Here is a 22,541-nt window from a genome sequence, read left to right on the forward strand (position 1 = left end):
GAGCTGAGGCTTTTCTTGGAGTTGAACTCCAAGTTATGACGTGTTTTGGGCGTTCAACTCTGGATCATGACGTTTTTCTGGCGTTTAACTCCAGACAGCAGCATGAACTTGGCGTTCAACGCCAAGTTACGTCGTCAATTTCCGAATAAAGTATAGACTATTATATATTGCTGGAAAGCTCTGGATGTCTACTTTCCAACGCCGTTGAGAGCGCGCCATTTGGAGTTCTGTAGCTCTAGAAAATCCATTTCGAGTGCAGGGAGGTCAGATTCCAACAGCATCAGCAGTCCTTTTGTCAGCCTTTTTCAGAGTTTTGCTCAAGTCCCTCAATTTCAGCCAGAATTTACCTGAAATCACAGAAAAACACACAAACTCATAGTAAAGTCCAGAAATGTGAATTTAACATAAAAACTAATGAAAACATCCCTAAAAGTAGCTTGAACTCACTAAAAACTACCTAAAAACAATGCCAAAAAGCGTATAAATTATCCGCTCATCAACAGTAAAACCTAGAAGAACGTAGAAGAACAGTAAAACCTAGTTCTTTAATTTCAAAATGTGGAAAATCTACAAGATGAGTAAAATAGTAACGTATCTTGAGTAATATTTCTTCGTTTTCTCTGGAAATTGTTGATGGAGAGTTCTATTTTTTGTTGATGGTTTATGGTAATCTTGGCGACGAGTTCTATCTCTTCAGTTTGGAATATTGCTCGAAGTTTGAAGGTTTGTGTTTTCTTCGAAAGAGAAGTGGAAGAGTGCGCCATAACGAGCGCTTTTTGCGAAGCGTAACGGTTGAGTGACGCACGTGGCATTGACGCTCCATTCAAAGGGAGTGAGTGCGTGTGTAGTGTTATTGGGTTGGGCCAACTTATAACGCTTGTAGGCCTTTTTTTGCTTGTATGTGTAGCAGGCCCCATTTTAAATTTCAAAATCAATTTTTTTCAAAATTCAAAAATATTTTTCAAATCTTCACTATATCTTATCTTTTCAAACTTATTTTCAAATCTTTAGCTTATCTTGTTTCAATTTCAAAATTCAAAATCAAATTTTTTTAAATCTTTTCAAATTTTATCTTATCTTTTCAAAGTTTAAATTTCAAAACTTTTTAAAATCAAATTTTTTTTTCAAATCTTCTATCTTATCTTATTTTTAAATCTTCCTTAATTAGTTATTGTTTTCTCTTTAGTCTTTTTCAAAACTTCCTAACTAATTCCTCTCTCTTCTATTTTCGAAAACTTCTTACCTCTTTCTCTCTCTTCTATTTTCAAAAATCATCTTTCAATTTTCAAATCTTTTTAGTTAATTAGCTTTTAATTTCCTATTCAATTAATAAATAAAATAAAAACAAAAATATTTTAATTCTAACTTCTCTTTTCACTTTTTAAATTTTGAATTCTTTACCCCCTTTATTCGAACTCTTATTCTCATTCCTCTACCATAATTCTTCTTTCTTTTTCACATCTCACAGGGAGTCATCTATCCTTTGACATAAAGCCTCCATTCTTTCTCTTTCTTGTCTTCTTTTCCATTGATGTCCTAATTACATGAAGTCGCGACCATGTGTTAACGACATCCTTCTTTACCTTGGCAAGATCATCACTTGTACGGTCCTCTTCCTTGCTCTAACCCTTGGACTTACATGTACCTTTCTTTTTCCCTTTCAGGATGGCCACCAAGAAAGGTAAAGAGAAAGCTTCCCCCAAACCACCAGCAAAGAGAGGAACTAAAAGAGCGCTAGCTATGGAACCATCTTCAACAGTTGTCAAACCATCAACAAAGTGAGTCAAGAGGATCATCAAGGTCAATGAATCTAAAAAAGGCTTTCCAGCAAGGGACACTGCACGGTTCACTAACTGCTACTGTGAGCAGATATTCCCCATTCTGGCGGTGAGAAACTACAACAACGAGCACCTTCTCATCCTCCCTACCAACATTGTTGACTTGGTAGAGCCCTGCATTGACAGAAGACAATGGGGTTTCTTACAGAAACAGCCACGGCAGGTCAATCTCTCATGGGTAGTTGAATTCTACTCCAATTTTCACATGCCAACCCTGCAGTCTATCTATGTCCATCAGAAGCAGATCCCCATATCTGAAGGGGCCATTCAGCAAGCTTTAGATCTTTCCCCTACTCCAGAAGGATTGGACGCATTTCAAGAAGCATCTCTCAAGCACCAATTTGACTGGGACGACGTTCTCAGAACTATAGCACTACCTGGCAGCTCATGGATCTATGGTTACCATCGATCCCGTCCTAAGAGCATACTAGCTTTAGCACTTACCTTGGAGGCTCGAGTGTGGGCAGATTATGTCCCACTATGTCTTTCCGAGCACTCACGAGTCCTCCTTCATTGCGGACATGGCCGTACTCATCTGGTGCATTCTTACAGACCAGCCTCTCAACTTGCCAAGACACATACGGCAAGCCATGGGACACGTACAGATTGTGGGCAACTTACCTTTTCTCGCCTTGGTTTCAGATTTGGTCTCAGCAGCCGGAGTCTCCTATAGAGCTGGAGACACCAAGGCCATGCTTCCTCGGGATGATCAATATGTTCCGAGTGGGAAATACATCAGACCCACAGCAGGCACTACTAGCCAAACTAAAGACCCGGCCAGAGATATCCCTTCTTCTTCCACATCACAAGCATCTTCAAAAAATCAGCTGCTCCTTCAGATACTATAGAGGTTGGATCGCATCGAGCGCCGTAACAAGTGCCAATTCACATACCTGAAGGAACTGATTGTTTGCAACCACCCACCCACAGAAGAACTAGACTCTCCAGACTCCACTTCAACTACCAGCACCGGGAGCCCAGACGCACCCGACTATGGAGATGCTGTTACCAGCCCCCCTTTGTTCCTGACTGATGAGACCGAGGACGGTGCCAAGCTTTAAGTGTGGGGAGGTCGGTCAGTACCTAATTTTTGGAGGTAATCTTTCTTTCTTAACACCAATAGTTTCTCTTCTTCTGTTAGATAGAATAGATTGCATAGTAATAATTAGTTGCATGCATGTTCTGCTTGGTTGAAAAATAATAAGTTCTTTTCAAAGACCCTATTTTTGAAAATTTTTCACTAATTCAAATCAAAATCCTATGTTAAACTTATCTGAAGACTGTAATTTGGAACATGGTTAGAGCTAGAACACACAACCCAATGAGATTTTGAGCCTAATTGCATGGTTACATTATTTAACCGTTATTTTTATTCTTGTGTGTTTTCTCTCCTCTATGATTGCAATCTATAGTTTGCTCCATTCTATATGTCCATTATTTAATGTATTCATGCATATGTATGATTGAGGCCATCAATTGTTAATTAGCTCACTATCACAAATAGCCTACCATTCTAATTACCTTTGTTCTCCCCTTTAAGCATTTTAATTCCCTTTTGTTCTTTATATTACCACATCACTAGCCTTAAGCGGAAAAACAAGTAATTATGCCGATTGAATCTTTGGTCTCAATCAAGTGTGGGAAAAACTATGGAAACTTGGACTAATAAGAATGTATGCTAATTGATAAATATTAAAAGCTTGAATGCCACTCATGTGAAATTATGAAAACCAAATGCATTGATGCTATAATGCTTTTAAAAAATAAAAAATAAAAAAATAAAAAAATATATGTATGCCTCAGTTTAATTTTAGGGGAAAAGAAGCACCCTAATGATAAGTTAATAAAAAGATCAATGCATTTGATGTGGAATAAAAGAATATTTAAGTACATAAGTGGGTGCAACATACAAAGTGAGATTATAGGCATTTAGGCATGATTTTATAAGCATAGGGAATGTGTGTGTGTGTGTGTGTGTGTTAAGTGAGAACTTAAGATAATTAAGGATTCAATTTTCAGCTCACATAGTCATATATGTGTCCTCACCCTTACCTAAGCCCCATTACAACCTTAAGAAAGACCTCATGATGTTTGCATGTGTGCATTAAATATTTGTTGATTGGTTAAATGAAGAAAAAATTTTAGAAAGCATGAATAGAGGAGACTAGAGTGGATTACCCTATACAGCTGAGTGACTAGAGTGCATACACGCTCCTAGTGAGGGTTCAATCTTGACTCTATGTTCCCGGCTTTCATGAGCTATCTTCTCACAAGTTTACTTATTCTTATTGTGTGATTTTGATTAGTGGAATTTGATTTCTGTTTGTCTTGGAAGACTTGTTTATTTTCTTAACTAAGTAGGCATGGACATTTTATCATATAGTTACATTCATATGTATAGATTACATTGCATTGCATGAGTCCTATTGTCCCTATTCATTCTTTTTAGTTTCCTTGAGCATAGCATGAGGACATGCTAATGTGTAAGTGTGGGAAAGTTGATAAACCGCTATTTTACGGTTTATCTTGTGCTCAATTGAGTAGTTTTTATCATATTCTTCCCACATTTATCCATGTAATTAGCATGTTATACATTTACCTTCCTGATCTAATACTATGATTGAAAACCTGCTTGCTAAGCCTTTAAATTGTTAGATTATAATCCCTCTCTATACCATTCGATGTCGTGATCTGTGTGTTCAGTGTTTCATGCCTTATAGGGCAAGAATGGCTTGGAGAACGGAAAGGAAGCTTGCAAAAATGAAAGAAACACAAAGAAACAATGAAGTTGACCAGTGAGACGTGACGCGCACGCATGGCTGACGCGTGCGCGTGATTTGGAGCATTCAATAGTGACGCGCACGCACACTTGACGCGCGTGCGTGATTAGCGCACAGGACAAGCGACGCGTACGCGTGACTGACGCGTACGCATGACAAAGAGTTTTCACAAACGATGCGCACCGTGTCTTGCGCGTACGCGTGACATGCGCGATATACAGTAGTTGCAGAAAATTGCTGGGGGCAATTTCGGGCCAGTTTTAGACCCAGTTTCGGCTCAGAAACACAGACTAGAGCCAGGAAATAGCAGAAACTCAAGGGACATTCTCATTCTGCATAATTTTAGCTTTAGTTTTGAAATCTTAGAGAGAATTACTACTCCTTCCTCTAGGTTTTCTTCACATTCATAGTTTTGAGAGTTTTACGCTTTTGCTTTGGATATTGAGAAGAGACTACCTCCGTGAAGTTGCTACTCTAGTTTGTTTTCTTTGTCCCTTACTCTTTTATATCCTTAATCCTTATTCAGAGTTACAATTGGATTATTTTTAGAATTTATTAATACAAAGAACCATTTTTACTTTTAATTAATTTTTAGTTATTATTTATTATGTCTCACTTTTATTTCTCTCTTAATCCTGTGAAAGTTATGTTCATATTCATGGAATAGTTTCCTAACTTGATTGGGAGTTGATTAAGAGGAGAATCTTGAGTTGGGATACTCAAGTGTTAATCCTAATTGGGAGTTGTTGGCTAACTCTCATGTCTCCGACTCTAATCCTTTCTTAGGAAAGGATTAGGACGCAAGCGATAGGATTAGTTGGAGAGTTACTTAACTTCCCTTATTATACAAGGGATAACTAAGTAGAATGACAACCCCTTTTATTATTACACTTGGGAAAATTCAACAAGTATAGAACTTCCAATTAACCATCTCCCGGTCAAGACTTTTATTTGAATCACATAAATTCTCAATCATTTATTTCTCTCTTTCTCAAACTCAAAAAATATTTCTTGGAAAACCTCTAATCAGTAAATAGCACTCTCTCTACAACTCGTTCGGGAGACGACTTGGGATTCATACTCCCAGTATTTTATTTCTAAAATTTGTGACAACTCTTTTCTAAATTGATACACGGTATCTTCATTGGTTAAGATCTATACTTGCAACGCTGTTTTCTTTATAAACTCTTAATTGTTGATTTTCTGCTACGTCAGTTATTTTCCAAAGAATTTGTTTATGTGCTGATTTATGCTAGCTGTTTGGATGAGCATATCTTGCACGATAAGCCTATTTTGAATAATTCTGTGCGAGACATGGAGCGTCCTCATAATTTTGATATTTATAATTTTATTTGGTGTTATTCTTATGAATCTCTAAAGGTTTTTAAGTCTTTAACCATTTTAGAATTATTATTTTTGTCCTTGAGAAATGATGTTACTTTAGAAGGTAAAAGTAAAGTTGAAAAGACTAAACTTGCACACATGAGAGATGTATCCATAATTCAGTAGGTAGAAAAGAGTCATCAAATTATGGTATTTGAACCCAGAGATTGGGGTTGGATTTCTTGGAGGGAAGAAGAGATTCTCATTCAGAAAAAAACAACACTAGTTGCTAGAGAAGATGGTCCATTCCAAGTATTGGGGCTTATCAAGGGCAATTGCAACAAGAATAATTTTCTTGGTAGCCATGGTAGTCCAATTGTGTTTACTATCTCTAATTTTTCTCCTTTTGATATATATGCAGATTCGAGGACAAATCTTTTTGAAAAGGAAGAGGATGATACATTTTTGGGAGGGCATTTTTGTCATTTTAGAGACAAGGGGTAGAATGGTAATCTTTTGATGTTCAAAAATATAAATACTAGAAGAATTGTACTGTGTCGGTCTTGGACATCAATAAGACTAAGAGTTCGTCTCGAAAACAGTGGTGCTGAAATGGCAACAACTTATAAGGCCCATTGGGCTAAGCGAAGACAATAAGAAGTCCAACAGTATTTTTCAAGTCTAGTAGAAAACACAAGTTTAATATTAATTTTCGAAATTATTACATCTATATTTTAGTTCGCTTTGTTGTTAAGGTTTGTTTGAAGATTTGATGTAGTTCTGATTTGCTTAATAGTATTTTAGGAATTTTAAATTTAAATCAAATCTGATCTAATCCAATAAGATCAAATCTAATTTAAATTAGTTATCATATCTTTAGGATTTTAAAATTTAAATCAAATCTGATATAATCTAACAAGATAAAATCTGATTTAAATTAGTTATCTCATCTTTAGAAGATTTAAATTAAGTTGTCTTATATTATCTTATATTATCTTTTAGCTAGTTTGTTACGGACCTATTTAAACACATTTGGTGGGATAATTTACACAATTTTTAATGAATAAAATTTCGAGTTGTTTTATGCACGTTTTTATTGTGGGATTAAGTGAAGTGAGTAATTTGTTTCGCTTGTTGCATGAAAAAGATTGAAGGATCCAACATTAAGGTAATTTTATGGGTTAGTCTTTTTCAATTTTCGTCCCTCTGATCTAGGTTGTCAAGGATAGGTTCTTTGAGGTTCTAGTAGAAAAAATCCTTATAGTAACCATAGTTGCTAAGAACATGTTTCTTAAAGGTCTGGTAGAAAAATCCTCTTATCTATCCCTTTATGTTTTCGCTGTCTTTTTATGTTATTCTTCTTGTTATCCGTTTTAATTTCTTATCTTCTCTGCGTGGTGGTTTCTTCAACTTCAACTCTCTAATCTAGGTTGTCAATGACAATTTCTTTGAAGGTCTAGTAGAGAATCCCTTCCGGTGACCTAGGTTGCTAAGAACATGTGTCTTAGAGGTCTAGTAAAAAAAATTCTTATCTATCTTTTATGTTTCCGATGTGTCTTTTTGTGTCATCTTTTTGTATCCCATTATCCTTAAGTCTTATTTTTTTATCATCTGAAATCAGTTACAGATCATATGTGAATTCTTATTTATCTACACACTCTAGGGTTCTTGTTTTGTCTATTTGTTTTTCTCTTCAATTTTCGCAAATTTACTTCAAAGTCCAAAAAAATCGAAAATTTCTATTTAATTTTTTGTTTTTCTAATTATTATATCTTAAAGTCAGCATCTGCAAAAAAAAAAAAGAGTCGCAAAAAAAACCCACTATACAGTTATCAATATTTGTTTCCAAGTTTCTTCATTCTACCAAAAAAATTCAATCATATATTTTTTACCGTTGTCTTTAGCTTTTTCAGAATTACTTTGGGTCCCAATTAAGATTTAAATTTTTCTTGTTTCTGTCATCTTAGTATCACTTATTGTTTTCTTTCCTTCATCACATACTTTGGTTGTCTTCTTGTCAAATTGAGCATCTCTATCATTCAGATTATCCTAATTTGGTGTCTCAATTCCTTATTTTCTGAAGTGCAACTTTTAAACAAATCCAAGAGTGAAGAAAGACAAGGGTGGTGAGCTCAAAAGATAGTAAAAGCCACATATTGAGAGCAAACACGAGTGTCCCAATCTGAGTAATACACATGAGAAGAGTGCTGTCAGGTCTTTTCGTTCACAGGTTCTTCAGTGGAACCAAAACCTACCCAATTTGTGATGGATGACAACAAAGAGAGCCAAGATCCAAAACTAACGTTTTGCTTCAACACAATCACTGGCGTACCAGAAACGATTGAACAGCATCTTGATGACATGGCTTCAATAAATAATTCTTTATCCCCCAATAGAAGAGTGTAGTCCCGATAATCTGTTCATGATCATTCTGTGGAGTCTGTGGAGGAGGCTTTACCCAAATTCTACCAAAATGCGCATCCCAAAATTTCAAGGAAGAAGTGACCATAAGGCTTACCAAGAATGGAAACAGAAGGTGGAGCTCATATTTCAGTGTCACAACTACTCTGAGGTGAAAAAGTTAAAAGTATCAGCTATAAAATTCTCAGATTATGCCCTTGTCTGGTGGGCTGAGCTAGACAAAAATAGAAGACGGAATGAAAAATCACCAATTCAATCTAGGGAGAAGATGAAGAAAATCAGGAGCAATCAGTTTGTGCCATCACCATACCACAATGAGTTTCTTAAAAAGGCTTGTAAGTTGAAACAAGATTCCAAATCTATAAAAATGAGTACCACAAGGAGTTGATATATTTGATGACCAAGGTTAATATTGTAAAGTGTCCTGATGTTCTTATGAGATATTTTTTTCTTGGACTAAATAAAGACATTGTTGATCAAGTCAAACTTTACCATTTCGTAACAATAGAGAATTTGGTCAATTGGGGCATGGAGGTAGAGTAGATCAAGAAGAATATTATAGATCGACATAGGAAGAGGAGTTCTTCTAGGCCAATCTTTAATTCTTCTCCATGCCAACAATGGAAGAATTTTTTGAGTATGCTGTAGAGGGTGATGTGAATTTGGAGGATCCAAAAGTGCAGAATTTCTCATGCGGGGTTCTTGGGATGTGAGCAATTTAAAAATTAAGAGAGAAAAAATAGAGAAAGAGAGTGAGTGTTTGAGTGAAAAGAATCAATATTTAATTGAAAGCGAGAGTTTTGAGAAAAAACATGAGAATAGTGGCTTGTGAGAGAGATCTAGAAAGTTCTAGCTTAGACATGACTGCATTAGTATAATTCAATTGCACAGAGTTTTTAATTTCTCATATCTAACCATGAAATTCCTAGTATTTTTATGTCAACTTTTTAAGGTTTTGCAGATTCACTAATCAATTATGGAGGCATTAATATGGATGGAGAGGAAGAAAGACAACTAATTCTAAACTTTGAATAAGGTAATGAGAACATAATAGCTAATGACTTGTCCATAAGGTATGATTTACTCACAACTCTTACTCCAAAAATCTTAGTATTTGATTATAAAAAGAATTTTTATGCAACTAAATTTGATTTTTGTTCTATATCTGTTGCTTGTGAGAATATTGATTTAAAGTACCATAGTGGAACAAAAAGAATCTTAGATATGTTATTTATATATTTTTGTTGGCCTCATAGACGTAGAAGTATTAATGGAATTTATTCTCATTTTATTGCATGTAAGAAAGTTAATCCTCAAGTTTTCTTGAATATGTTGTGCATTCCTTTACTTATTCCTACTCATACATAGATTTATATTTCTATGGATTTTATACCTAGGTTGTCTAGGGTTAGAAAACGTACGCATATTATTAATTTTTCAATGGATAGATTTAATATGATAATATTTCTAATTGCAAGCCAAAATATTAAAGATTCCACATACATTACTAAATTGTTTCGCAAAGAGTTTGTTTCTGTGCTACTTTATGATAGCTGTTTGGATGAGCATATCTTGCATGTTAAGCCTGTTTTGGATAAATTTGTGCGAGACATGGAGCGTCCTCAGAACTCTAATATTTATAACTCTGTTGATTGTTATCCTTGTGAACCTCTGAAAGTTGTTCAGTCTTTGCCTATTTTAAAATTCTTATTTTTGCCTTTGAGTAATAGTGTTCCATTAGATGGTGAAGGTATGATTGAAAATATTAAACTTTCACACATGAGGGATATAGTCACAATTCAATAGGTAGAAAAGAGCTATCAAATTATGGTATTTGAATCCAGTTATTGGGTTTGGATTCCTTGGAGGGAAGAAAAGCTTCTCATTCCGAGAAAAATAACACTTGTTAATAGAGAAGATGGTCCATTCCAAGTGTTGAGGATTATCAAGGACAATTTGATCAAGAATAATTTTCTTGGTAGGTATGATAGTCCAATTGTAATTACTATCTCTAATTTTTCTCCTTTTGATATATATGCAGATTCGAGGATGAATCTTTTTGAAGAGAGAGATAGAGGATGATACGTGGTCAGGACGGTATTTTTGTCATGTTAGAGCAAAGGGGCAGAAAGGTAATCTTGTCACGTTCAAAGATCTGAATAGTAGAAGAAATATACCATGCTCGTCTTGGACATCAAGGAGACCAAGAGTTTGTCTCAAAAACAGTATTGCCGAGATTACGACAAATCATAAGGCCCATTGGGCTATGTCAGGAGAGCAAGAGGCCCAACGATATTTTTCAAGTTCAATAGAAGACACAAATTTAATATTAATTTTCGAAATTATTAAGGCCTATATTTTAGTTTGCTTTATTGTTAAGGTTTTTTAGAAGATTTGATTTAGTTCTAATTCGCTTACTAGTATCTTTAGAAATTTTAAATTTAAATCAAATCTGATATAATCTAATAAGATCAAATTTGATTTAAATTAGTTATCCTATCTTTAAGATTTTAAATTTAAATCAAATCTGATCTAATCTAATAAGATCAAATCTGATTTAAATTAGTTATCTTATATTTTAGTTAGTTTGTTAGGAGGTCTATTTAAACACATTTTGTGAGACAATTTACACAACTTTAATGAATAAAACTTTTAGTTGCTTTATGCACATTTTTATTGTGTGATTAAGTGAGATAAGTGATTTGCTTCGCTTGTTGCATGAAAAAGATTGAAGGATCCAACACTAAGGTAATTTTGTGCATTAATCTCTTTCAATTTTTGTCCCTCTAATCTAGGTTGTCAATGACAGATATTTTAAAGGTCTAGTAGAAAAAAATCCTTTCGATGACCTAAATTACTAAAAATAAGTTTTTTAGAAGTCTAGTAAAAAAATATTCTTATCTATCTGTTTAAATTTCTGTTGTCTTTTTGTGTCATTCTTTTTGTTATCCCTTTTAATTTCTTATCACCCATATTAAAAATAAACCCTGCCTCCCAAGAAAAAACTAGCTTTAGTGCTTTACTCCTTGACTTAACTCTAATTATTTGCATGAATTATAACAATAAAAATAGAGGGTTAATGTCCTTAACTCCCCTGATCTTTATGATACTATATATTAGACCTTCCCATGAACTTTTTCAAATGTTCATGCCAACATATCTGTAATTATTTTCATCAATTATTAACAAAAACCAAAATTTACAATATGAAAATTGAATATTAAAAAAGTTTGAAAGACGATATTTCATATAAATCCAAATTCATGGAGTACTAAAATACATTTCTTTTTTTTACTACAATTCACATTTAAGAATGTTCAAGAAGTTTATTTATATATGTTTTAAAAATCAGAGGAACTCCGCCTATATTACACTTGCGGTACATAGCCGGTCCCAAGTCCGGATAAAGGAAGAGAGTTGTACTAGGTGTTCGACAACCAACAAAAAGACTTAATCGAATCTTGATGACATGAATTAAAGACGTTATTGAGCTAAAGTTAGGTCGTTCCCCGGAAGCAACGCGCTGTATGGCTCGAGTACAGTGTCAAATGAATAAGAGCCGCTGCATCGGTGCTCGAATGTAGTGTTAAATGAGGAAGGGTTCCCGCGTTTTCGTGAACGGACGAGGGTAAATAAGTTAGTTCACAAAATAAAAAGTAAAGGTCGGAGCGACAGAAAGTTGAGATTTGGGACATGGAACATAAGCACTCTAACGGGAAAATCCATGGAATTGGTGGACACTATGACAAGGAGGAAGATTAACATTATGTGTCTACAAGAAACAAAATGGGTTGGTGCAAAAGGAGGTCTTATGGAAAAAGCGTACGATAGGGTGCCAAGGGAGGTCTTATGGAAGGTTTTAGAAAAAAAGAGAGTAAGGATCGCATATATTCGTACAATTAAAGACATGTATGATGGAGTCACAACTAGTGTAAAGACTCAAGGTGATGTAACAGATGAATTTTCTATTGGTATAGGATTACACCAAGAATCATATTTAAGTCCGTACCTTTTCACATTAGTCTAGGAAGTACTCACAGAGCACATCCAAGAGCTTGTGTCATGGTGCATGCTTTTTGGCAATGATATCATCCTTATAGGAGAGTCAAGGGAAGACCTAAATAAAAAGTTGGACTTATAGAGAGAAGCTCTAGAAGTGTATGGTCTGCGCATAGGCCGTAGACAGAATATATGGAATGTAAGTTTAGTTTGAGAAGGGAAAACCCTAATATAGAGGTGAAGATTGGAAAAAATATTCTACGAAAAGTTAAAAATTTTAAGTATCTTGGGTGCATCATACAGGATAATGAAGAGATTGAACATAATGTAAATCATAGGATCCAAGCAGGTTGGTCAAAATGGCGAAGTACATCTGGTTTTATATGTGACAAAAAAGTGCATTTAAAACTTAAAGATAATTACTATCGCACTGCTATAAGACCGGTTATGCTATATGGTACGGAGTGTTGGGCGGCCAAAGGAACACAAACATAAGCTAAATGTGACAGAGATATGAAGATGTTGAGCTGGATAAGTGGTCATACGCAATTGGATAAAATAAGGAACGAAGATATACGGGAGAGAATTGGATTAGCACCCATTGTGAAAAAGATAGTAGAATCGCATCTCAAGTGGTTTGGATATGAGAAAAGAAGACCGACAGAACACTCAGTTGAGAGAGTGGATGAGATAGAAGATGGACTAGAGGTGAAAGGCAGAGGAAGAACTAAGAAAACTATCCATGAGGTGGTCAAACGAAATCTACATGTAAACAGTCTCTCTGTAGACATGATATATGACAAAAGCTCAATGGCGTCGTTTGATTCATGTAGCCGACCCCACCTAGTGGGACAAGGCTTCGTTGTTGTTGTTTATTTTAAAATTCAGAGGGTAAAGACACAGATAGAAACATAGTTGATCAAAAACTAAAAGCCGGATAACAATTTTACGTTCCTGATGGCAAATGCACACGTTAAATTGAGATGGCAATTGTTATGAACATCAGATCATAAAAGCACACAAATAACAGAACTAACACAACTTAAGAGGACTTTGCCTTTTCCTAAGAAAAAATAATCTTCAACAGATCAATTGCAATAACTACAAAAAAAAAAACATGTTTGATAATCCATTCTTTAATCAATTCTTCAGTCATTCATATAATCAAATGTAAATTATTATTTTGAAATGTGGCAGTATTCTTATAGTTCTTATCCTTCAAGCAATGAAATAATTTGTTGCCCTAATTCCTTTTCAGTAGCAACAATGAGAATTGATTTTTAGTCCTGTGATTCTTACTTCTTACGCAAGTATACGAATCCAACTACTACCGAGATACCAACAGCAGTTACAGGAACAGCCCAACATTGCTTTGCCAACTGCATGAGCTTCACATGGTAACTTTTCTCAGTGAAAATTGGCGCCGATGTGTCAAGCTCACCAATGAAGTACTCCTCCATTTGTTCTCTCGCGCTTTTGCTGTGTCCGGCATCTTCAAAATCATCTGTTGCATCTCTCCCTTCACCAAGGTTAAGATACCGTATAATCTATTAGCATTTCTGGATTGTGTTTGAATTCAATAGTTTAAAAATGTATCAGAAGCATAAGTGAATACCAGTTGCGGCAAGGATTACATCATCTCCACCAGGATGATCATCCAAATATTGTGTTACATCATATACCTGCGATAAGGAATGAGAAATATGTAACTATAAGATGAGCAAAGGAGGGCAAGAGATGCAGATGCAAGAAACCCTAACAGCAATAAATTCATATTTGATCTAAAACACCACTATCCAGAACCTATTTTACTCTTCACTGATCTGGTTTTAGGTTTCAGCTAAACAAGTGCGAGGGTTTCAGTTCTCACCATACTGGTTCTTTCCATTTACAAACTGGAACCCAAGATCTTAAGAGGAGCAAGTGCAGAATTACTTGGACTACCTAGCCATTGGTATTTGGTAACTGAGAGTAATTTTTTCTTTCTTGAAATTACAGAAGAAAGACGAATTGGAAAGAGAGAAAAAAAAGGATATGAAATCTAGCATGTTAACTGATCTTATGATAGAGATAATACTGAAGAACACAATAGAAAAACAGTAACTGACTAACCTAATTCTACATAGCAAGATCCCAGCCTAATAAAATTCATAACACTAAAAAGTTAATAGAAATTCTAACAATACATGCAGCATCAAGTTGAATTTAATATGTTCCAAATTTACACACGTGAAAAAATAAGGACCTTCATGATTGCAATACAAGAACAGCTGATATTATTTTTGTATGATCAGAGAATTCGTAGGCAACAAGCACAAATAATGTCAAATTTGAGTTATGGAGACTCCAAAAACCTCACAAAACAAATCTATAAAATGAAAAAAAATTAACCCAAGGGTACTGAATTGGCTTGGTAAACAGTTTGTGCTGAAAGAGAATGTAACAAACCGAAGAATCCAAATATTCTAAAATTCAAGCAGCAACCAAATGAAATGAAGACCAAGAAACATAACCAACATGATTTATGTCAACAGCTACAAGTAGAAGTAATCTATCTAGCAGCAAGCCAATTCCTTCTCAAAAGAAATACTAATAGGACCAATTACACATTATGAAACATTAAAACTCTAAACAGCTAAAATCACACTACACCAAATGAGCAAGAAGGATTGGACACAAAGTAACAGATAAAAACCATAACAATGGTGGCTTGCAAGGTTAAGAAATGTTTACGAATTTCTACCAGTTTAGGCACCCAAATCGAGTTTATGAATTGAGTTACAATTTAAGCATACCTAAGTTCCACAAGTTTAAGTCAACTCTTGACTCTTGAGTTTGATAACCTTGGTGGATTGAAGTACTACTAAACTTTTATCATATATTAATGATTTGATAGAAGACTTTGATGTTATCATTACAGTGCCTTTGGTCAAAGAAGACAGGAACAATAACACGAGTGATACGGAAAGAGACTTTAATAGTAAAATAACAGTTGTTCAATAGTGCACCTCATGTAATTTCTAAGTATATATGTGTATACAAGAATTTCTTAGCACCCCTTCTGATGAGAATCTGAGGGAATGAGTGGATGACATGACTATAATGAATGCTACTAGGGAAATTAGGGCATAACTAACTTTCCAACTGAAAAATGTTAGTGGGGGATGCGTGATTCTCTGATTCCGTGAGAAAGAAGGTTGGAAGGTATTAGGTTATGTGGGAGGGTGCCAAAGGTGCAATTCCTTAGAGTTGGAAAACAATTAGAATCAGGAGAGATCAGACCTGTCAAACATCTGAAATCTGAATACCTAAACACTTTTTATCTTAATTCTCAGCATATAGCACACAAGGAAGGGAGCTAAACAACATAGGTTCTGCTCAATTCAAGGTTTTGCACTGTTCCATTCATCTCTTACTCTTAGCTATTTTTGGTACCGGATTTTACACAACTCAACAAATGGGCTTCTGTTTCAGATTCATCAACTTCTGCACAGCTGAAACCATGGAAATTTGCAGTGACAATTTTTTTTTTCTGTTTTAGAAATGAAAATATGGTAACTGCACTTAGAAACATCAAAATATATAACATCGATGATAGTAGTAACCAAGATGTCAAGTGAAACTAAAATAAACTGAGCAAAGGCTTTTTGAGAGAAGTAGTTGGCAATAGTTAGTCATAAAATTTTCTGTTTCAACAATGGCCAAGCATATCAAGGTCCTTACAATGAATCCCAACATAAAAATGCTCTAATACTTATATAAACCTCTATCAGAATACACAATCATTTTGGTTCTTAATAAACTTGTCACTTTCTCGTCAATTAATGGATATGTAAAATGAAAGGAAGCAATGCCATCTACAAGAACAAGCAGAGTAAAAACCATGAATGTCATTCATTGCTTAGTATATATGAAAACTTACATCAGCTAAATAATTCCATAAAGGGAAATCAAATGATATGAATATTGGGATAAAAAAGGGTGATAAAAGTAAAATGACACTGAAATGGTTTTAATATGCTAACTCAATTTGACAAAAGTCCCTAACCGTCATTAATAGATGCAGGAATAAAATACAAACTACATAGCTCAAAGATTACGAAATCTACATAGAAATAACAGTAAATAACAATTTATCTGTACATACATATATTATATAAATCGGATTGGAAAAACAAACCCCCACATTCAACCTTGTGTCCCAATTAGAACATGATAAACTTTATATTCAGACAATATGTTATAGCAATGTACTACGAAGAATGTCTATTTATAGGTTAAGAATGAAGTGTAATCACAACAGCAAAACATAATATCAAACTGAACCAATATGAAATCAATAACGGATATAGCTATCGACTATATTAATCTACAATACCACAAATATATTCTAACAAACCCTAAACATTTATCTATCCAAATCCAAAGCATCATCCATTATTTCACATCAATATATAAAAGCATAGATATTTGAAAATTAAACACTTGAAGCTATTGGAGAGTTATCTATGCAGATTATGAAGGGTGACAGGCACTCAGATGCTGAAATTAAAAAGCATAGTAAAAGTGAAAGTGTGTAGGTACCTTTCCATTCACAACGATCCAGCAATCGTCTTTGGTGCTGTGCTTGGATGCATCTTTCATGCTGTAGAAGTTTGATATCGTTGGCATCTTTCTAATCTTTCCTTCTTTTTCTTGGTTTTTGGACTATTGAGAGAGAGAGAGAGAGAGAGAGAGAGAAGAGGGGATTGGTGGTGGAAGAAACTAACTAGTTATGTTTGTGCTGCTTGCTTGTTCAGAACCGCAGAACCCCAGCCAGCCAGCCACCCCTTTCTGACTTGACTTGGTTCCAGTTGTGTCTCTTTGAAACGCTTTTTCTTTTTTGCGTGAGAGAGAGGTATATCTTAGGATGATTTAGGATGATGTGAGAAGAGGAGTATTGCTATACGAGCTATAAATGGATGTCTTCGATTTGTTTTATTTTTTAAATAAATAATTATAAATAAGACGGTCTCATTTATAATTTTAAAAATAAAAAAAATTTTAATGTTAAAATCGGATCATTCCATTTTTATTTTAAAAAATAAAAAATATCAAATATAAATTGGATATTTTGATTTGTAATTTATTTTTTTTTAACTAGATTGAACCATTTGATTTGTAGTTAATTTTTTTTAAACAAATCGGACCGTCCGATTTGAATAAAATATCATATAAAAAAACAGTTAATCTTTCAATAACAATATATTACACATATATTTAATCAATATAAAAAAAATTAACCTCTTTAAAACTTATGAAATATGAATTGAATTTAATTTAATTTGATTTAATTTTTTATTCATGTTTGGATGAGAATGCTGCGTTAAAAATTTTAATTTAATTTCTTTTTTTTTTACAATTTACACCAATAAAATTTGATTTCGTTTTTGGATTGACCATGTAGGGTTTTGTTTGGAAATTTTCGGGATCGATTGGCCTAAACTCAACACATCATAGCCGTAGACATCAGAATAGAATCATGCTTCTATAATCAAGTTGAGTTGGTCTAGTTGTTAATTTACTAGTCCGCTTAAGTGTTAGGGGTTTGAATCTCGTCTTGTACATGCAACAACGCATTGACCAACAGCAAATCCTTAAATAGAGTTCAGTACCGCGACGGTTTAGTCCTTGACCTGCCAGATTGAAAAATACCGTAAAAGACCAAAAAAAAAATTATACTTATACACACTTGTAATGAATTGGGCTGTTTATTCAAATATAAAATACATTAAATATTACCGGTATGTAAATAAATAAATATTTTTTAATATATAATACTTTAAATAATAATTATAATCTTTTATTTTTAATGAATAAATATAAAATATATAAATATAAAAAATACAAATATTTTTTTATTTATTAATATCACTATTGTATAATACAAATTTTTACAAAAATATTTATAAAAATGTAATTTATTTAAAATATTAAATATAATCCATGGAAGTGTTGACATTTTTATTTTATCAATTTTTTAATAAAAAATGGTTTGAATAAAAAAAGAAAAAATAAGAAATATGCCTATCATTTATGAAAACAGCACATTGGAAAATAAATAAAGAAATCATATGACACAACACCGCAATAAATTAAACGCAATTTCTAAATAATTTTTCTTTTTCTCTTTTTTTTTCGTAAAAGATATGCGTATTCCTTTTTTCTCTTTTTTTCCTTTTTTATTCAAAATTTTTTCTTAAAAAAATAAAAAAAGTCAACATTTTTATATATATTATATATGATATTTTAAATAAATTACAAAATATTATTTTAATTTAATTTTTTAATATTATAAAAATTTTATTAGATGATAATTGATCTTATAAATAAAAAAAATTTCTATTTTTTGTATTCCTATGTTTTATATTTATTATTTAAAAATAAAAGATTATGTTTGTCGTAATATACTTTTTTATTTTTGTACTAATGACGTCTAATATATTTTATATTTATTATTGATGACAAGTCATCTTATGCTAGCTTTTCAAGCATTTTTCACTTGTTTCATTAGGTTTTATGCACTTTCTTGAGTTATATATGTATGCCTATATTCATTCAACCATGAGTAATTTGATGCAATTTCATGAGGTTTTATGCTATGATTATTTGTATGATGAGATAATAAGAAGTCTCATGATTTTAGCATAGCTTTGATACATTTGTTGGTTGATAACAGGTGAAGAAAGGCAGGGAGGAAGGTTGAAGAAAAGAGACTTGGAGAAGAGAAACAGAGCATAAAGTTGCTGAAGCTCACGTTTGGGATGGCGTTGGGGGTCCAACGTTAACCCCAACGTGGTGATGAAGAATTCAATTCTGGAGCTAAGGAAATTTTGAGTGACGCGTACGCGTGAAAAAAAAGCAAAAATTGATTTCCGTGCACAAGCGTGCGTCACGCACATGCGTAGAATGGCAAAGATGACCATCCACGCGAACGCGTGGATCACGCACACGCGTCAAAAAATGTCCAACGTTAACTCAAACGTAGCTTCCAATGTCCGCGATGCTCAGCCCAGAATTTAGATTCGAAAGTTTTGCATTGACGCGAACGCGTCAGTGACGCGAATGCGTGGATTGGAAAAATATCAAAGCACGCGACAGCGTAAAGCATGCGCACGCGTGGATAAGCTTTTCTGCCCATTTTGTGCGGACGCGCATAGCACGCACACGCGTGGATAAATTGACGTTGGCCCTCCAACGTTGAATCAAACGCCAATGACAGCAAGCTTTCTGGTTTTGCTGGTTTATTTTACATGGCGTTTGAGTCAATGTTGACACTCAAATGTTAACTCAAACTTGAAGCACCAGCATCCAATTCTCACACAGATCTCTTCTCAAGATCAAGAGCAATCAATTGGAGCCATCTTCGACCCGATTCCATCAAGGCCAAAAGCCCAATTCAAGGCTTGAAGATCAATGGAAGAGAGTCTATAAATAGCTTAGAATTTAGCTTAGAGAGTGTATAAATTCTATTTGGCTCCGTTGCCAGGGATTGTTCGAGTTTGGACAACTGACGGTTCATCTTGTTGCTCAGATTAGGTAATTTTCTTTTCAAAAAAGTTTTCAAAATTTTTTCAAAATTTTTTTCTGTATTTTTGTTTTTCCAAAAATAATTTTCGAAAAATACAAAAAAATTTATAAAATCATAAAATCAAAAATAATTTTGTGTTTCTTGTTTGAGTCTAGAGTCAAGTTTTAAGTTTGGTGTTAATTGCATATTTTTAAAATTTATGCATTTTTCAAAAAATTCATGCGTTGTATTTTTCATGGTCTTCAAGTTGTTCTAGATAAGTCTTCTTGTTTGATCTTCATATTTTCTTGTTTTGTGTCTTTTGTTGTTTTTTATATGCATTTTTGAATTCTTAGAGTCTAAACATTAAAAAGTTCTAAGTTTGGTGTCTTGTATGTTTTTCTTTTCTTGAAAATTTTTCAAAAATAAGTTCTTGATGTTCATCATGATCTTCAAAGTGTTCTTGGTGTTCATCTTGACATTCATAGTGTTCTTGCATGCATCATTGATTTTGATCCAAAATTTTCATGTTTTGGGTCATATTTGTGTTTTTCTCTCTCCTCATTAAAAATTCAAAAAAATAAAAAAATATCTTTTCCTTATTTTACTCATAATTTTCGAAATCTTTGGGTTGACTTAGTCAAAAAAATTTTAAAATAAGTTGTTTCTTGTTAGTCAAGTCAAGATTTCTTTTTTAAAAATCTTATCTTTTCAAATCTTTTTTCAAAAACCAAATCCTTTTCATTTTTTTCTTAATATTTACGAAAATTTTAAAAATTATTTTTCAAAATCTTTTTCTCAATTTCATTTCAAATTTTCGAAAACTTTGCTAACAATTAATGTGATTGATTCAAAAATTTGAAGTTTGTTACTTTCTTGTTAAGAAAGGTTCAATCTTCAAATTCTAGAATCATATCTTTTAGTTTCTTGTTAGTCAAGTAATTAATTTTAATTTTAAAAATCAAATCTTTTTCAAAAATAAATTTCAATCATATCTTTTCAATCATATCTTTTCAAACATATCTTTTTCAAATCATATCTTTTTCAAAATTAATTTCAAAATCTTTTCTAACTTCCTATCTTTTCAAAATTGATTTTCAAATCTTTTTCAACTAACTAATTGACTTTTTTGTTTGTCTTACTATTTCTTATCTTTTTCAAAACCACCTAACCACTTTTCTCTTTCTAATTTTCGAAAATCACCTTCCTCTTTTTTAAAATTCTTCTAATTAACTAATTGTTTCAAATTTTAATTTTAATTTTATTTCTTCTCTTAATTTTTGAATTTTAAATAATAATTAAAATAAAAACAAAAATATTTTTCTTCTCTTTTAGTTAATATTCGAATTCCCTCTCTCTCTCTCCCATCTTTTTCTATTTATTATTCATTTACTAACTCTTCTCTTCATGTTAAAATTCGAACCCCCTCTTTTCCTCTGTGTTCGAATTTTTCTCTTCTCCTTCTTTTATTCTTGTCTTCTTCTACTCACATAAAGGAATCTCTATACTGTGACATGGAGGATTCCTCTTCCTTTTCTGTTCTCTTTTTTTTCATATGAGTAGGAGCAAGGACAAGGACATTCTTGTTGAAGCAGATCCTGAACCTGAAAGGACTCTAAAGAAGAAGCTAAGAGAAGTTAAAGCACAACAATCCAGAGAATTCCTTACAGAGAATCTCAAAAAAGAAGGAGACATGGCCAAACCCAACAACAATGCAAGGAAGATGCTTGGTGACTTTACTGCACCAAATTCCAACTTACATGGAAGAAGCATCTCAATCCCTGCCATTGGAGCAAACAATTTTGAGCTAAAGCCTTAATTAGTTTCTCTGATGCAACAGAATTGCAAGTTTCATAGACTTCCATCAGAAGATCCTTTTCAGTTCTTAACTGAATTCTTGCAGATCTGTGATACTGTTAAGACCAATGGGGTTGATTTCGAGGTCTACAGGCTTATGTTTTTCCCTTTTGCTGTAAGAGACAGAGCTAGAGTATGGTTGGACTCTCAACCTAAAGATAGCCTGAACTCTTGGGATAAGCCGGTCACGGCTTTCTTAGCAAAGTTTTTTTTTCCTCAAAAGCTGAGCAAGCTTAGAGTGGATGTTCAAACCTTCAGACAGAAAGAAGGTGAATCCCTCTATGAAGCTTGGGAAAGATACAAACAACTGACCAAAAAGTGTCCTTCTGATATGCTTTCAGAATGGACCATCCTGGATATATTCTATGATGGTCTGTCTAAATTATATAAGATGTCATTGGACTATTCTGCAGGTGGATCTATTCACCTAAAGAAAATGCCTCCAGAAGCTCAGGAACTCATTGACATGGTTGCAAATAACTAGTTCATGTACACTTCTGAAAGGAATCCTGTGAATAATGGGACACCTCAGAGGAAGAGAGTTCTTGAAATTGATGCTCTGAATGCCATATTGGCTCAGAACAAAATGTTGACTCAGCAAGTCAATATGATTTCTCAGAGTCTGAATGGATTGCAAAATACATCCAACAGTACTAAAGAGGCATCTTCTGAAGAAGAAGCTTATGATCCTGAGAACCCTGCTATGGCAGAGGTGAATTACATGGGTGAAGCCTATGGAAACACCTATAATCCCTCATGGAGAAATCATCCAAA

At 33.6% G+C, this 22,541-nt stretch overlaps 1 protein-coding gene and 1 non-coding gene across 2 annotated transcripts; both read right to left on the reverse strand.

The window, feature by feature from the left end:
• Positions 1–13,470: 13,470 nt before the first annotated feature.
• Positions 13,471–17,276, reverse strand: LOC107489562 (cytochrome b5). The gene is made up of 3 exons (XM_016110309.3): positions 16,946–17,276; positions 13,977–14,043; positions 13,471–13,880 (listed from the first exon to the last, which is right to left on the reverse strand). The coding sequence occupies exons 1-3, from the start codon at positions 17,030–17,032 to the stop codon at positions 13,657–13,659; spliced, it is 378 nt and encodes a 125-aa protein (XP_015965795.1). The 5' UTR covers positions 17,033–17,276; the 3' UTR covers positions 13,471–13,656.
• A 4,720-nt stretch (positions 17,277–21,996) lies between these two features.
• LOC127747969 (small nucleolar RNA R71) lies at positions 21,997–22,104 on the reverse strand. Its single transcript, XR_008009913.1, has one exon. It is a non-coding gene; the product is annotated as a small nucleolar RNA R71 (small nucleolar RNA).
• Positions 22,105–22,541: the final 437 nt, after the last annotated feature.

This window comes from Arachis duranensis, chromosome 5 (genome assembly GCF_000817695.3).
Source record: "Arachis duranensis cultivar V14167 chromosome 5, aradu.V14167.gnm2.J7QH, whole genome shotgun sequence".
NCBI classification, from domain to species: Eukaryota; Viridiplantae; Streptophyta; class Magnoliopsida; order Fabales; family Fabaceae; genus Arachis; species Arachis duranensis.

Bases quoted from the DNA above. Each gene is read 5' to 3' on its own strand.
- LOC107489562 (XM_016110309.3), bottom strand. From the start codon at position 17,032: ATGCCAACGATATCAAACTTCTACAGCATGAAAGATGCATCCAAGCAC. The intron at 14,044-16,945 runs GTACCTACACAC...TCCTTATCGCAG, and splicing joins GGATCGTTGTGAATGGAAAG to GTATATGATGTAACACAATA. The intron at 13,881-13,976 runs GTATTCACTTAT...ACCTTGGTGAAG, and splicing joins TGTAATCCTTGCCGCAACTG to GGAGAGATGCAACAGATGAT.